The 17128-nt window shown below is 37.0% G+C and overlaps 1 protein-coding gene across 2 annotated transcripts in view; it reads right to left on the reverse strand.

The window, feature by feature from the left end:
* Window positions 1–1724: 1724 nt before the first annotated feature.
* Window positions 1725–17128, reverse strand: part of TMC1 (transmembrane channel like 1) — a 388569-nt gene continuing 373165 nt past the window's right edge. The window contains exons 18-21 of one of the 2 annotated variants that reach the window (XM_032634495.1): window positions 12275–12398; window positions 8146–8224; window positions 7987–8038; window positions 1725–4111 (exon numbers count right to left, since the gene is read on the reverse strand). In XM_032634495.1, the coding sequence (XP_032490386.1) occupies window positions 3916–4111; window positions 7987–8038; window positions 8146–8224; window positions 12275–12398 (451 nt within the window). In that variant the 3' untranslated portion in view covers window positions 1725–3915. Of the gene's footprint in view, window positions 4112–7986; window positions 8039–8145; window positions 8225–12272; window positions 12399–17128 lie in introns of both variants that reach the window. The other variant, XM_032634496.1, reaches the window with a different exon arrangement.

A 17128-nucleotide genomic window follows, 5' to 3' on the forward strand; every position in this document is an offset into this window, starting at 1 on the left:
AGTTGCAAATATTGTATTCCTGTTTTCAGTAAAAAACAATACAGCACAGAGAATAAAGCTGGGGAGTTCTTTCTTTTGATCCAGTGCTCTGTTGAACATAGCCTCAGGCTCCTCCCCAGGACCTGAGCGGAATGTAACTCACAGATGCTCCAAATTCCGATCCACAGTGTTTCCACTACTGCAATGGGCAGATCACCTAATTTGCGCCTGCCTCCTTTTCTTTCTGTATAAAAGGAGCACAGTTATACACTATCGCAACAGAGATCATAAAGTTAGAAATTTGCTTTCCCTTTGAAGATCAAGGCATACAAAATAGTTATTAATAATTATCTGGCAAATTGGTGAATGTGTTTTCCTGTCTAAAGCACTAAATGATCTCTTAATTACTCTTTACAGTTCATCCTCATCACGCACTTAAGTATAACGTGTTGGCTGGTGAGGAATATTTTTGTTTATAAATGAAAGCTAACAGAAGAGGGACTGTAATAATGGGGTCTTATACTGTCCAGACCTTTTTTTTTTTTTTTTTTTTTTTTTTTTGCGGTACGCGGGCCTCTCACTGCTGTGGCCTCTCCCGTTGCGGAGCACAGGCTCCGGACGCGCAGGCTCAGCGCCCATGGCTCACGGGCCCAGCCGCTCCGCGGCATGTGGGATCTTCCTGGACCGGGGCACGAACCCGTGTCACCTGCATCGGCAGGCGGACTCTCAACCACTGCACCACCAGGGAAGCCCTCTAATCCACTTTTAAGATGGTATTTTCCCCTTAAAATTCTTGCTGAAGTCTTCAGATGGTCAGATGGGGATTTCAGAACCTATATCACCTTCTGAATTTAACCTGGATACATTTGGATGTCATGATACATTTGACATGATCAATTACTAATTTACTATGTTATGGAATATTTCTATGACATCATTTGATTTAGGGAGCTTCTGTTAGTTTACATATGATGGACAATGAGTGATGCAGAAAGAATCTGATTGGTATCCTACCAGTAATGAGTAAGATGCCAAGGTTATGCATCCAGGCTTTTCTTTTGAACAGTGATGGTAACCTGAGAAATATGAGCCTCAGCAGCAGCAGCAACACAGAAATTAAACTTCCAGTAAAATACCAAGGACTCTGATATTCTTTGAATTGAGAAATAATTTTGAGCCTGTTGCCTTTAATAACAAATAAAATCATAAAGACAATAACTTTGACCAAAGTTTTAGTAAATCAAATAAAATAGGAAAAGAACATTAATTTCCCAGGTGGCAATTTGTATTGGTTATCATATGTGGATGATACGTAATTTGATTCAGCATGTGAAACTTGACTTCCGAAAAAAAGGTTTTAAATATGTTCCTTAAGATTAAAAAAAAACAAAAAAAAAAAAAAAAAAAAAAAAAAAGATTAAAAAAAATGAGATGGTTCCTAAAAAGTTTTTATATAGCCATAAGCAAAACAGTATCAAAAGAAAATTTAGTGACATTTAAGGCTAATTACTCTGAATCAGGAAAGTAATAGAAAGTAATATAATTGTATCAGTAAATTGACCAAAACTGTCTTCAAATGTATATGTGTTGATTTAAAAGTCTATACAAACTAATGCTTTTGCATAAAAATGTGTCCTGAAAGGACCCAAATTTAAAGGTTAATATTTAATCTTTAATCAACCTAAATGTACAACAGTAGAATAAACTAATTATGCTGTATTAATATCAAATAATATTTTGTAGCCATTAAAAAATGTTCTGAAGTAATTTTTATGACATGGGAAAATGTTAACTAAGAAAGTAGGATAAAGACTAAATATATCTTATGATCCAAAATATTTTATTGAGTCTATATGTGTGTGTGAATCTGAGAAAAAAATACACCAAAATGTTAACAGAAGTTATTCTGGGTGGTGGAATTATAGGTTCTTTTGCTTTTTTAATTCTATTAAAAATTTCTAAATTTGCTGTAATGAATGTGTACCACTATTATAAATTTTTAAATGACCAAGGATTTGTATGAAACCTCCTTGGTGTGTATGAAAAAGATGTGTGTTATATAATACCTAAGTTCCCAGAAGAGGTCAAGTATTTCATGTATACATTGTTCCATTATTCATAATTACTAAGTCATCAAGACCCATCCTGGTAAAGGCAGCTGGACCATCCAAGGCAATCCATTACAAGAGAACTTTGAGAAAAAGAAACCTCATATAGGGCCTTGAGAAATCTTGTCACCATCATATAATGCTGTTTCCTTCTTGCAGGAAGTAGATATGAATAAAGGCTATGACTACAGTTTATTTTTAAAAATATTCTTAGGTCTCAATGTGTCTTCTGAAAAATCAAGTGCGTATCTGAGTTGAGAGCTGAGAACATCTGCCCATCCCATTCTTAAGTCTCTTGTTTTTGAAGCCTGCTTACTTACTCTTTTAATATATATTTCTTTACAAATGAATTGTGGAAACACTTTTTTTACTTTTGTGAACCAAACAAGGCAAAAGAAAGTTGTAACTGGATATTATCCAGGTCCATATTTTTGACTCAAGGGAGGCAGTAAAGTCATCAGACTCCCATCTTACCCACATTGAATTGGATTCCCTCTGCTAAAGCACTCCCTTGTTTTTTTCCACAGGAACTTGGTTTTCCATTGTGGGCTAAACTCCTTTGTTTGCATCCCATCTACTAAGCATGTGATGCCAACTCTGAGGTCTAGGGTTATTTGTCCATCAAGATGTCCTAACTTTGGAAGAGAGCTGAAAAAGGTAGAATAATAACTGGATTTTGTTAGACATTGCACTTAATAGAGAATAAGAGAAAGCAAATCTTTTTTCTGAATACTGATAGTGTACTATAATATCTGTGTCATTGTGAAGAAAGGGACAGTCTTGCCCTGAGTGGGAACGTATCATTAATTTTGTTCGATCCTAAAACAGGTTTGCAAGTTCTAGTATCTAGTATTCTGGAAGATGCTAGAAACTAAGGATATAGCAGGTAGGGCAAAAAGTGGTAGAGAAAATCTAGAGAGCAGGTGATACTTAAGATATATAATGTTTGATAAATGTTTGACACATAATGTTTGATAAATATTTAGTAAACAGATTAAGAGGTACTGGCCTCATTGTAGTTCCTGATGGTCATGCACTCAGTGTGGTCCCAGTGTTTATTACAAACTCACTCCCCCACAATTTGCACATACGCTTCTGGGAAGGGTCTAGTAGAGCACTGAAATAATCCAAGTTCCAATCAAGTTGACTGAATTAAAGTCCAGTCCAGAGAAGACGCTGGAGTATTAGGCAGGGAAACTAACACAAAACCTCTTCCTACTGACCCATCCACTGAGGAATGAAGATAGCAAAGGCTAAACCCCAAAGTCAACTAGGGAACTATACCTCACCATATATAGTAAGATGTGGGTCACCAGTACATTCCCAGACCCGATGGACTCCGGCTCTGGTACTTGTAGGGACCCATCAGGATGAGAAAACACAGTTCAGGTCAAAGCTTGCTAATATAAACCTCTTGATATGGTTTAAACTATGTGTACCTCTCAGAAGCCCGAAGAGATAACCCATGAGATTTTTCTTCTAAAAAGCCCATTCCTTTTCATACTGAATCCAGCAGCAAATAAAAAGGTTTTGGGTGTATATTTGTGGGTACCATGGATGGGGAGACAGAATGAAAAGGGAAAACAAGATGTTAATTTTAAAAAAAAAAAAGTGAGTTAACAAATGATTACAATGAATACTTTATAAAGATATTTCTGACCTTAGAAGAAAAAAGAAGGTGAAATATTCCTGTTTCCAGGCTAAGAAAACTAAGGCAGAAGATATGTATAAAATGAAAGTCCATATGAGTAAAAAGTTTTTAAATTAACCCAACAAGTAAGCCAGTAATCCATACTTCTCCATCACACACAATTTTAAACTCAATTTGTTAAAGAAAATGTGAGGGGACTTGCTCAGGGGAGAAAGTGGTGGTGCAGGAACAAATCCCTAATTTGGAATAAGGTAGAGATCCTTCTTTTTTTACTTGGGCCTTCACATAAGTCACTGGTTTTGAACAGTATGATGAGGAACACTTCTGGGCCTCCAGAATATCCATGAAAATTACTGGCCTCCAGCAGCTGCAGCTGTTCAAAATAAATAAATAAATAAATAAATAAATAAATAAATAAATAGAAAGAAGATAAAGAAGAGGTAAATAAAAATTTCAGTGTGCTTAATGGTTTTGAATGAGGTGGCCTGAGATCTATACCTTCAAATGTGTTCCAGGTTGCTATAATATTTGTTGCCAAATATTTCTATATTTTACAAAATCCTCACAAATTCTAAAGACAGGAGAATAAAAGTTCTGCTCTTTTTGAAATGTTTATTCATTCATTACTGCTTATGTAATTAGTATAGAAATCTGTTCATTTCAAATTTTTCCAGTAAAAGAATTCCTTATTGTCCAGTAGATAATTAGTAGGTATATATTGAGTGACTGATATATAAAGTCCTATATTAAGTGCTGAGGAAACAACGATAAATAAGATATAGTCTTTGCCTTCACAAAGGTTATACATATTTTTTTTTTTTTTTTTTTTTTTTTTTTTTTTTTTCGGTACGAGGGCCTCTCACTGTTGTGGCCTCTCCCGTTGCGGAGCACAGGCTCCGGACGCGCAGGCTCAGCGGCCATGGCTCACGGGCCCAGCCGCTCCGCGGCATGTGGGATCCTCCCGGACCGGGGCACGAACCTGCGTCCCCTGCATCGGCAGGCGGACTCCCAATCACTGCGCCACCAGGGAAGCCCGGTTATACATATTTTTAACAAATTATGGGAAAATATCAGGTAAATTAGCGTGCTATAACATTATATTATTTAAAACAAAGGTAATAATATGCCTTAACTAGAATTCAGATCTTAGAAGTCAGAACATTTCATTCACTATTCTAAATACTAATTTGATAATATTAAGTTATAGTCCCAATCTAGAGCAAATACAAAAGCACTGCAGATATGTGCGACATAAATGCTTCCAACTATGTGATGTCCACAAGAGACTCACTTCAGCTTTAAGGACATACATAGACTGAAAGTGAAGGGATGGATAAAGATATTTTATGTAGATGGAAACCAAAAGCATGCATAGCTCTACTTATATCACACGGAACAGATTTTAAACCAAAAACTGTAACAAGAAACAAAGAAGGTCATTATATAATGATTGAAGAAGATACAAATAAATTTCTTTAATAAATGATTGAAGAAGACACGAATAGAAAGATACTCTGTGTTAATGATTGGGAGAATTAATATTGTGAAAATGCCCATATTGCCCAAAGCAATCTACAAACTCAATGCAATCCCTATCAAAATTCCAATGGCATTTTTCTCAGTAATAGGAAAAAAATCCTAAAATTCATACAGAACCACAAAAGTCCCCGAATAACCAAAGCAATTTTGGGAAAGAACAAAGCTAGAGGCATCACACTTCCTCATTTCAAATTATATTACAAAGCTGTAGTAATTCAAACCATATGGTATTTGCATAAAAACAGACACAAAGATCAATGGAACAGAATAGAGAGCCCAAAATAAACACATGCATATATGGTCAATTAATTTTTCACAAAACACCAAGAATATTCAATGGAAAATGGATAATCTCCTCAATAAATGATGGTGGAAAAACTAGACGTCTACATGGAAAAGAATTAAACTTATACCATACACAGAATCAAGTCAAAAGACTTGAATGTAAGACCTTAAAGCATAAAACTCCTAGAAGAAAACTTAAAGGAAGAGCTCTTGCAATTTTTCCTAGCAATGATTTTTTGGATTTGACACCAATAGCAAAGGCAGCAAAAGCAAAAAGAAACAAATGGGACTACATTAAACCAAAAAACTTCTGTACAGCAAAGGAAACCATAAATAAAATGAACAGGCAACCTAGAGAACTGAAGAAAATATTTGTAAACCACATATCCGATATGGCGTTAATATCCAAAATATATTAGGAACTTATATAACTCAATAGCAAAATAATAATAACCTAATTTAAAAATGGGCAAAGGATCTGAATAGACATTTTTCCAAAGAAGACATGCAGATGGCCAAGAGGTACATGAAAAGGTGCTTAACATCACTAGTCATCAAGAAAACACAAATCAAAACCACAATGAGGTATCACCTTACACATGTTAAAATGTCTATTACCAAAAAGGCAAGAGATGGCAAATGCTGATGAGGATGGGAAGAAAGGGGATGCTGTGCACTGTTGGTGGGAATGTAAATTGGTGCAGTCACAATGGAAAACAGTATGGAGGTTCTGCAAGAAACTGAAAACAGAACTACCATGTGATCCAGCAATCCCACTTCTGGATTGATATGCAAAGGAAATGAAATCATTCATTTGTATTCCTATGTTCATTGCAGCATTATTCACAACAGCCAAGGTATGAAAACAACCTAAGTGTCCATCTATGGACGAATGGATAAAGAAGATGTGGTGTGTGTGTATACACACACACACACACACACACACACACTATAGAATATTATTCAGCCTTATATAAGAAAGAAGTACTACCATTTAATATGGACGAACCTGGAGGGCATTATGTTAAGTGAAGTAAGCCAGACAGAGAAAGACAAACATGTCATGGTATCACTTATATGTGGAAGCTTTAACAAAAGAGTGGAACTCATAGACACAGAGTAAAATGATGGTTGCTAGAGATACGAGGTTGGGGAAATTGGGAGGGGTTAGTAAAAGGGTACAAAACTTTCAGCTATAAGATGAATATCATCTGAGGATCTAATGTACAACATAGTGACTATAGTTGGTAACACTGTATTGTATAACTGAAATGTGCTGAAAGAGTAGGACTTATGCGTTCTCACCAAAAAAAAAAAAAAAAAAAGGTAAATATGTGAGGTGATGGATGTGTTAATTAACTGGAGGTGGGAATCCTTTCATAATGTATGTGTATATCAAATTATCACATTGTACACTTCAAATGTGTTACAATTTCATTAGTCAATTATACCTCAATAGAGGTGAAAAAAAATTAATGCAGTTAAGAAACAAGTAGCTTAATGACAAAAAAAAAAAAAAAAACTAAGACAAATATAATCTAAGGACACGACATTAGAAGTTGCTGCATCCACTTTTGCTGCCGTAAAGGCTGGCCAACATAAAAGGAGTGTAGTGTTGAAAGAACCACAGAGAAATGGGGTTCAATCCTGATTGCTTCTAAACTTGGGGTAAAATGTGACCAGAAGATTTACATACCACTCTTCTGTTCATTTGCGTGAACCAATACATTTTTCTACTTAAACTAATTGGGGTTGAGTTTTTAAAATTATTATTATTATTATTACTTATGGGGGAAAAAAGGCCGTACTAATATAAAGAGTTGTAGAGTTGGGAATGAGGGAAGAGTTGGAAAAGATTTTTATTGAATTTCTTAGGCATCACTTTTCCATGTAGAAGGCAAAACATATCAGTAATTTTGGCAAATAAGAGTATGCCTTATTCTAATAGTTTAAAAATTAAAGAGGTTAAAAAGTAAGAGAGGTTAACGAATTAGAGAAGGCTCTGGGAAAGCAACAGTGATGAGCCTAGAGGATACTATTAGCATCTTCCCAGTGTATCCATCTATGTATAAAAATGGTCAAAATGGGCAGGAGAGATTAGGCATCTGTATCTGCTCTTTGTATGACTATGTATGTGGATGTTTTCTTCATCTTCCGTCAATTTGCAAGATCCCTTTTCTATCACTACTGCTACTTTTATATTCCTGAAGTTTTCTTTCTCTTTTCTTTCTCCCACTGGAAAACAACCAAACCCCCTGGATATGATGCCTGAAAAGGGCTTAAGAAGGTGGACAGTAAAGAGTATGGGGTGACTTGCTGGGGCAGTAATGCTCCTCTGCATCAAATGCCCCATTCTGAGAGGAAAAAAAGGAAGAGCATACTGTTTGTAGGGGAGAAAGAATGCAAACATAACATAGCTCAAACCTGCTCGTGCAGCTGCCATTTTCTTGTTTCGCAGTTTGTTCTCCAAAGCTTGCTACATAATAAAAAATAGTAGAGAAGAAGAACATGAGATTTCCTGATGCATTCTACTACTTGACATTAATAAAGACAAATATTTCTCTGAAATAAATTGTATCCTACCTGTTTCATCTTCTTTTTTAGATCCAGATTTGCTGCCTTCTGGCCTTTTGCAGTAGAATTGAGATAATAGATAGTCAAACTAAATTAAAAAAAATAAAATAAAATTTATGGTATTTTTCAGTTCCTCAAGATTCTTCTTAAATTTACATTAACTAAATCATATAATGTTGGCACTGGAGTGACTTTAAGGTATTTTCTACTCTGAACCTCTTTTGTAGATAAAAGCCTGAAGTACAGAGAGGTGAATAAGTACATTCAGAATTCCACAGCAACTGGGGTGGACCTGGGAAGTTGGACCCCCAAGGCTCCTCCTCCACAGCCCAGGGCTCTGTCTGATGTTCCTCACTGCCTAATTTTAGGTTCTTCTTGGAAATGTATTAACATCACTTTAAGTTATAATTGAAAACACCATTTCAAATCGATACCAATGGCATCCAAGAGAACAGAAAATCTCTTGAAGCTTAGGGAATGTGTGGAATAAAAAGGAAATTGAAAAAAAAAAAGGAAACTGACTTTCCACTTTAAATCCCTTCCTTTGGCTTTTACAACTAAGACCATAATCCTTATCGTCATAGTTAATTAACATGGCTTTTTTTCATCCATAGAATGTATTGTTTGCATTTCTCTCTCCTTCACAAGAAACTATTTCATAAAAGAATAGTCCTGGCATTTAAGTGACATTTCTAAAAAGAGCAAATTCCAGCCAAACATTTTTGCAAAAATAAACATGTTCATCTTCACAAAGCAAAACAAAGAAAGAATGCATTTAAAAAACAAAACAAAACGGGGCTTCCCTGGTGGCACGGTGGTTGAGAGTTCGCCTGCCAATGCAGGGGATGCGGGTTCGTGTCCCGGTCTGGGAGGATCCCACATGCCGCAGAGCGGCTGGGCCCGTGAGCCATGGCCGCTGAGCCTAAGTGTCCGGAGCCTGTGCTCCGCAACAGGAGGGGCCACAACAGTGAGAGGCCCGCGTACCAAAAAAAAAAAAAAAAAAAAAAAAACACGTAACTGGCATTGCCCTTTATTGCAAATAACTGGTTACTGAACACATTTCCCCTACTCACCAACATGCCAGATCATAACCTTTATGAGCCATCTGCTGCTAGCAACAAGATTATTGATATCATTTCCGCTGGGTTTATTTCTTATACAAGTGATAGGATTTTGAATGAAATTACATACATGAAAGCATCTGGTGTAATATCTGGCATGAATTAGGTGTTCAATAAATATGGTGTGTCTGTGTATTGTAAGGGTTTTCTTAGAAAAGTGCCAGCATTTGGAGGAAGAACTCAAAGACCTCACAAGTCATTTGCAATTCTGTAATTCTCTATTTATCCATCACTTTTATTCTACCTTGAGATGCACCTTCAATGAGTATTCTTCATAGATCGTTTTTTAGTCTCCAAAGGAATGAAACCGCCTGCAGGGAACTAGCTCAAACTCTATTCAGTTACCCAAAAACCAACCAAGCTGATTTAATATGATTCATTGGGGAAATTCAAAATGCTTGTAAACATTCTCTAATTAAAGGTAATAAAAAGCCAAGCCAGGACTGCCTGGTGGCGCAGTGGTTAAGAATCCGCCTGCCAATGCAGGGGATACAGGTTTGCGCCCTGGTCCGGGAAGATCCCACGTGCCACAGAGCGACTGAGTCTGTGTGCCACAACTGCTGAGTCTGCGCTCTGGAGCCCGTGAGCCACAACTAGTGAGCCTGCATGCCACAACTACTGGAGCCCACGTGCCTAGAGCCCGTGCTCCGCAACAGGAGAAGCCACCGCAATGAGAAGCCAGCACACCGCAGCAAGGAGTGGCCCCCGCTAGCTGCAACTAGAGAAAACCCATACAACAAAGACCCAACGCAGCCAAAAAAAAAAAAAAAAATCCAAGCCAACTGTATGGGCACCATAAAGTGCTGAAGATGAGACCTCAGTATTTGAAAAATCAAATCAGTAATAAGCTGAATTTCGGGTTTTAAATCAAAATGTCAGAACTAAAATCATCCTTGTGGGACATCTATTTGACCTTATATCATGCCAGTTTCCCTCTAGACAGTCTATAACAGGGGTTGTCAAACTATGGTCTCTGGGGCAAACCTGACTCCCAGCCTGTTATGTATGTATGGCCCATGAACTAAGATTGGTTTTTACATTTTAAAATAGTTATATAAGTACTTACATAATATCCTCACTTTTGCCTCTTGGACCACAAAGCCTGAAGTAACTACTATATGGTCCTTTAAGGAAAAGTGTGCCAACCCTGGGTGTGGACCATCTCTGACAAGTGGCTTCCAGTTCTTCTGAGCATTTCCACTCAGCCTGAACTCAGTGTTTGGTGCTGTAAATGAGTAGGTGGGAAATAAGTGGTGGGGAATAAAAGGACATGGGTTTGAATTTACCTATTAGCCATTTGATTTGGGGCAGATCTTCCATGTGCTTTCAATAATATGATTAATGAGGCCAACTTCTTAAGGTTATTGTGGAAATTAAATGAGTTAATATATGGATCGTGCCTGGAACAAAGGCAGTGTTCATTCCTCTTCCATACCCCTGGGGCAGCTTATTAAATCTTTAATTAGTGGCACTAGAACAATGTTGCTCCTTTGCTTAAAAATAAATCTCTCTCAATAAGTCAAGAATATAGTCATAAAATCTGACATTGTTTTGAGTGTGTGTGTTTTAAAACAAGACCTCCTTTTTACCACGAAAAGGCCTCGACTCCTAAAAGCCATGCTCTCAAAAGCCACTATATCGTAAAAACACTAAGAAGGAAAATCACTTCCAGGGCCATCTGGTGAAACACGCTGCATCCAGCAAGTCATTTTCTAACACATCTGCACCAGAGATTTACTATCAGATTCTTAACGGCACCCCATGATCAAGGTTCTGTACTACATAAAATAATCTGTTTTACTATTTAATTATCCCTACAGGCTATTAGCTCTCCCTCAAAGAAGGCATCATGGTGTAAAGGGGTGAGTGCTGGATTTACTGTCAAAGCCCTACTATTGTCATTTCTGATGTATTCTCACTGAGGGAAAAATGCCTTCCCTCCTCCAAGTCAGTTTCTTAATTTATAAACTTGAAGATGACACCTGCCCTCACTGATGTGGCTTGTGACCACGACCATCACAGAGACGATCCTAACAACTTGGCCCAGAACCCAGTTCATTTACTTAAATCACTGGGATTTCTCTCCTAATCTCTCCCTGAGATTTCCTAGTTTTACCTTTATTTAAACAAATCCAACGCTTTGTGTCAGCTTTGTTCCACTAAAGTGTCCACGAGGGTGACTTCATACTTGCCCTCCTTGATTGAGATCAGTGGCAGTTCTAGACTTTTTATTTAGGAAGGCCTTGGGGTTTGAAAGGAAGGACTGGGGCACTTTTTGTAGCTCTTCCATAGGAAGCATATATATATATATATATATTTATTTTTTTTTTTTTTTTTTTTGCTTAGAATGTAAGTTTACCTGTGGTGGCCAAGACTCAGAAACCAATGAAAGTAATACGGGAACAAAAGACCCCTCTCAAATTTCCCTTTGGATATCATCTTTGACTTCGAAAGGATAGACTAAGTGACCTTTCCAAGACCCTTCTGGTCCTCTGATTCTATCATCATGGGCAGACATAGTTATTAATGGCCTTCTAGGAAGAAGGACAGGGTAATTTCTAAGACCCCTTAAGCCTTTAGCCCTGAAATATAGCCTATAGGGCCCTCAAGGGGAATATTAACTTAGAGGCTCATCACTTCTGTGTATTCACAGCCATATGCTTTATGGAAAAAAGGTGGAGGTCAGCGGGGTGGGGAGGAAGCTTGATGTGCTGATTAGATTTAGTGTTTATGTTTCCCTTGCTGTAGCTGTTTACTGATAATTATTTTGGTTACTTGGGAAACAAATCTTATAATCCTAGGCAGGCAAAGACAGATGCAGATGGCTGTAAATTACATGCAGTAGGATCAGAATATGGCTCATGAGTTTTACCCTCTCACCACCACGTAATCAGTGCTGAATTGGTTAGGTTACAGCACAACCCCTGGGGAGAAAGAGAGTTGAAAACGCTGAAACTTAAAAGGCGCAGGAAGAACATTACAAAGGCTCTTTCTATGAGGAGGGAAAGCACATACACCATAACCAAAATAACAGCAATAACTAATCCAGGATTAGAAAGCTGTCTCAAGATCTTTGCCAGCCAGCTTGGAAAATCATGTTCCAGTGTCTCTCCGATGACTTCAAACATCCTATTTTTGCCACTGAAAAAAAAAAGGAGAGAAGTTCATTTAAAACAGATGTAAAAACCATGTTTATAGCAAGATGTAAAAACTATGTTTATAGCAAGAAAACTAGAAATTTTTCTCAAACATTGCCTAAGTACTCTTTCAGGTTAGAAATCTGATGTTTAGCTACAACTCCTGACACTTTGGCCTCATACTGTCAACAAATGTATAAGATATGAGAAATGTTATGCCAACACAAACACATAGTCAAAGCAGTTAGGAAATTAACCACAGCATTAGGAGAAGATTAAAAAAAATTTTTTTTTGGAGTATAGTTGATTTACAGTGTTGTGTTCGCTTCAGGTGCACTGCAAAGTGAATCGGTTATACATATACATATATCCACTCTTTTTAAGAATCCTTTCCCATAGAGGTCATTATGGAATATTGAGTAGAATTCCCTGTGCTATACAGTAAGTCCTTATCAGTTATCTATTTTATATATAGCAGTGTATATGTCAACCCCAATCTCCCAATTTATCCCTTCCCTCCAGGAGAAGATTTTTTTAAAGCTATATTTCTAAGATTTGGGCTACTTGGGAACAAATATGTTATATAAAATATAAATATACCTTATATATGTATGAAAATATATTTTATAAATAGCTTGTAAGTCTACTCTTCAGCAGCTGTTATTATATGAGAATACTTTCTTTGGGCTGAACAAATAGTGTGCTCAATTTTTTTAATTAGCCTTGGAAATGAGCATAAGGAATAGCTTAATGGAATAAAATTCACAAATAATCTAATATCTCTTTCCATGTTACAGCTTCTATCTCATCTTCCACCAGACCTCTTTCATCTGAGCTATTAATAGGTAACTGCACTGAATGCTGAATCCTTTCTCTCTCAGTATTTCTTCTGGACGGGCCCTAATGAATACCAGCTAAGAACAGAAAATGGGAAGAGAAAGAAAACAAGCCTAAAAAGCAAAGGTCCTTAGTGAGTTTGTTTTCAGCCCCTATAAACTAGAGAAATGAGAGCAGGATGTCTGTCTTAACTTAGTATATAATATTCAGCATTATCAGGTAACACCCATCATGCCAAATTATTTTTTTCTGTATATACATATTGATTCTACTATGAAATGATGTAATTTTCAGAGAAGATATTGCATTATTTATCAGCAATTTGTATGTATCATGAGAATAAAGGTTGGCATAACACTGAGTAAAATATTTTGGCTTCACTTTTGTTTTTTGACCTTTATACATTCTTAACTACTAATTGAACAGGACCCACAAGTTCCAGATCAGATTTTTTTTCTCTCCAGTATCTTTTAATAGACTGAGAGTGACTTCAAGTATCTTGTCAGGAGTCACTGGACTACAGAGGTATAAATTTTGCTTCACAAATTATAGATCTACACACTAATTAGCAAGACCTATGATACATAAGGGGGGGATGAAGCTTACTGACAATTTAAGATTATATCAACCTATTGTACTAAGGTTTCTCATTCTTCATCCATTCTAGCTGACCATGCTTCATGACCATGACATATGGAATACAGCCAGAATGAGGAGACAGGCAAGGAGGATGAGAAAAAATGAGACAATCCACCCCACCTTCTCCAGCCTCTAGGGCTGTGTTTGATGAATGTCAGAATGAGGGAACTGGAATTTTACAAAACCATCCCTACCCACAAAGGTCTTCTTTGCATCCAGTGTATGAGAAATGTGAAGTTATTAGTATCTCTGAGGATTCTTGGGTGCCTTTTCCAGGACAGGTCTCTTACCAGGAGTCCAGATCTTTTATTATACACAAACTATAGAAGCATCTACAAATCCTGGCACTCCCTTTTTCTGACGGGTGAACCAAAGTATACATATTCCCAGAAGTCCTTTCCAGCCTGTTGCGAGTATACAGCCAAGTGAAATGTTACTGAAGTTAATCTATAGCTCTCTTGGGCATAGCTCCATTCACCCTAATTAGAATAGTCTATGTCTGTCTTTTCAGCCAGACCGAAAGGTCCACCTGGCCAGAATCAATGCCCAATGTACACCTACATCTCCTCTAGTGCTTAATGCATGACAAACAGTCATTCTTCATTCATTAACTCAAAGTACTGGCCAACACTCTACTGTGTTTTGACTCACAGAGATGAAAATATTCTGTCCCTAAACTCTAGAAGTCAGCTACACTATTAAGAAAAATCAACACATCAAGTGAGTAATGTAATAGCAGTGTCACGATATAATATAAACCCATACATGTTATATGATCTCAGTTATTTTAAAAATCTGCATAAGAAGAAAACCAGAATACAAAATGCCAAAAAAATGTTGAGAGTTGTTATTTCAGGTCTTTGGTTAGTGTTTATTTTCATGTGAAAATTTCTATAATTTCTGTTTTTTCTAGGATAAACACATATTACCTTTGCAGTTAGATGAAAATACATGAAGTTATAATTACCATAATGTTAGCAGGGAGGTGTGTGAGAACCTAGAGAACTACAAATTGTCCAGAATTATTAGTGAGGGAGCTGGGGGAGAAACATCAAGTGTCAGGAAATGTGGTAGAGCAATTAGAAGAATTTTCTTCATCTGGACACCAAAGAAATAGTTTTTTAATTGTCAAACTGTTAAGGTAAATCCACTTAATAGCCTACTGGAATAATTTTCTGGAAAATTCACCCTCCCTAGCCAGTTCTTATGAAACCAGAACAAGCTAGACTATCTCATCAAATTGCTTTGGAGAATGGGTCTTCTAAGGTATTGTAGCCACCTTACCTGAAAACATACATGCACCTGGGAGAGCCTGGCCATTACTGTGCTGGTCCTATTAACCTACCTCAAATGCACGTTTACCAATTTGCTGCCCACCAGGGTGCCAAGTAGGGTCAGATACACTTCACTAGGCAGGCTGGTCAAACCACCTCAAACTCAGGGTCCAAAAGGATGGCAAGTCATGAGTCTCCTACTAATATATCCTTTCTCACCTCACTACCAAGGCAGAACAATGCTTAAAGCTTTAAAATCTAGAGAATAAACCAAGTATACATTCTTTTGCTCCAGGAACAACAGACTGTCTAAATAGGACAGAGGTACCCCTTTCCCAATACTCTACTAAAAATATTTAAATTTCCTTGATCTCAAAATAGTGATATACATGCTGCTCATCTGCCAAAGTTTGCCAATTAGGAAACAGTTGGTCAAAGTCAGATACTATGTGTTAGACACAGACTAAGTTTTATTCATTAATATCATAGTAACTCAGTGTGATTTAAAGAGGCAAAGGAGTTAGGATGCAAAAAGCTAAAAGTGTGCAGTCATTGTACGTGACTAGCTCAATGATATTTTTAATATTAATGGACCTTTGTTACCACCACCCAGCTCCGTGTTGACCTTGGGGGGTTTCCCTGGCAGACAACTAAGTTCCTTTGATATGTTTTTCTGAGAAGGACCCATTTCCAATTAAAAAGTTAAAAGCACCTCTAAAACTTATCCTGAATATTTAGTTGTGTGGGTAATTTGCAATTAACTAAAGTCTTTAGATGACTTGTCTCTTGAACTTGGTACCCTGAGCTTTATTAAGACCAATTGCTCTTCCAAAACTGTACTTTCATATTTAGCCTCCAGATGTCACTGTCTGCATTATTTACTTCCCCCCACCTGGGTGGGGCGGGGGAACAGGACTTGTCAACTTCAGCTTCCTGAATATGTATGACAGAACTCCAGCTGTTTTTGCACAGTCAGTAGGCTTAACATTTTCTTTCTTTATGTCCAGGAAAGCAGTAATAACAGACTATTATTAGAATGAAAATGCTTCTTTTATACTTAAGTCTGTGGGCAAAGAATATTTTGACTTTAATTTAATAACTTGGGTCTGACAGCATGAAGGAGAAATTATACATGTCCACTACTGCATCATGCTTGTCATTCACATGGATTTTTGTATTCACATTTTCCCACTGAAAAGTAGAAATAACTCAAATGCATGCTGATCAGTGACTCAACACGTAGAGATTCTTGGGTGGACTTGTGGTAGAATGAAATCTCAATCCTCCAGATCTGGAAACTTTGCTTTCTTGGTAAGTGTCACAGGGAACGCTGTCATAGAGAACTGTAGAAAAGTATATTTCTAAGCTGGATCAAAGGGCCTTCTTGACTCTATATTACTGACTTGTGTGATTTATTCTTGTTATTTGAGGAGAATATACACGAGGAACATCCTTAATTTTTTTCCTAGCATGTAGATTTGGATTATAAATTATGTGACCCTCTTTATATTCATTATTATCTAATAATGATCCCATTTCCTAGGTAGCTTGTGGAGTCATCTTTCTTTTTTCCTTCCTCCCTCCCTCCCTTCCTTCCTCTTTTATATTTTCAATTAGGTGGTTCATGTGAAAAATAACAATAGCTTCCAATGTCTGAATGAGATGACCTAGCATCAGGAAAATGTTCATATCCAGACTAGTGTAATCAAACCTTGCTCTTCGTTATCTCCTTATACAGAAATAGCTCAGATTCAGTATACATATTTTACACGGACAGAGCCTGGAGCAGTTATTTTCCCTTTTATGATTGCTAAGTGAGAAAATATCAATAGATGGATCTTGCTTAAGAATTTCCACGTCACATAATGAGCCTGAATATCTAAAAGAGCTCAATTCCTACAGACCAAAATGTCACTGTTTGGGGGAAAAAAAAAATAGCTTATATGACGAGTGACCATTCCCATCTCCTGAAAGAAAACTTTGC

Source organism: Phocoena sinus, chromosome 6 (genome assembly GCF_008692025.1).
Source record: "Phocoena sinus isolate mPhoSin1 chromosome 6, mPhoSin1.pri, whole genome shotgun sequence".
Lineage (NCBI taxonomy): Eukaryota > Metazoa > Chordata > Mammalia > Artiodactyla > Phocoenidae > Phocoena > Phocoena sinus.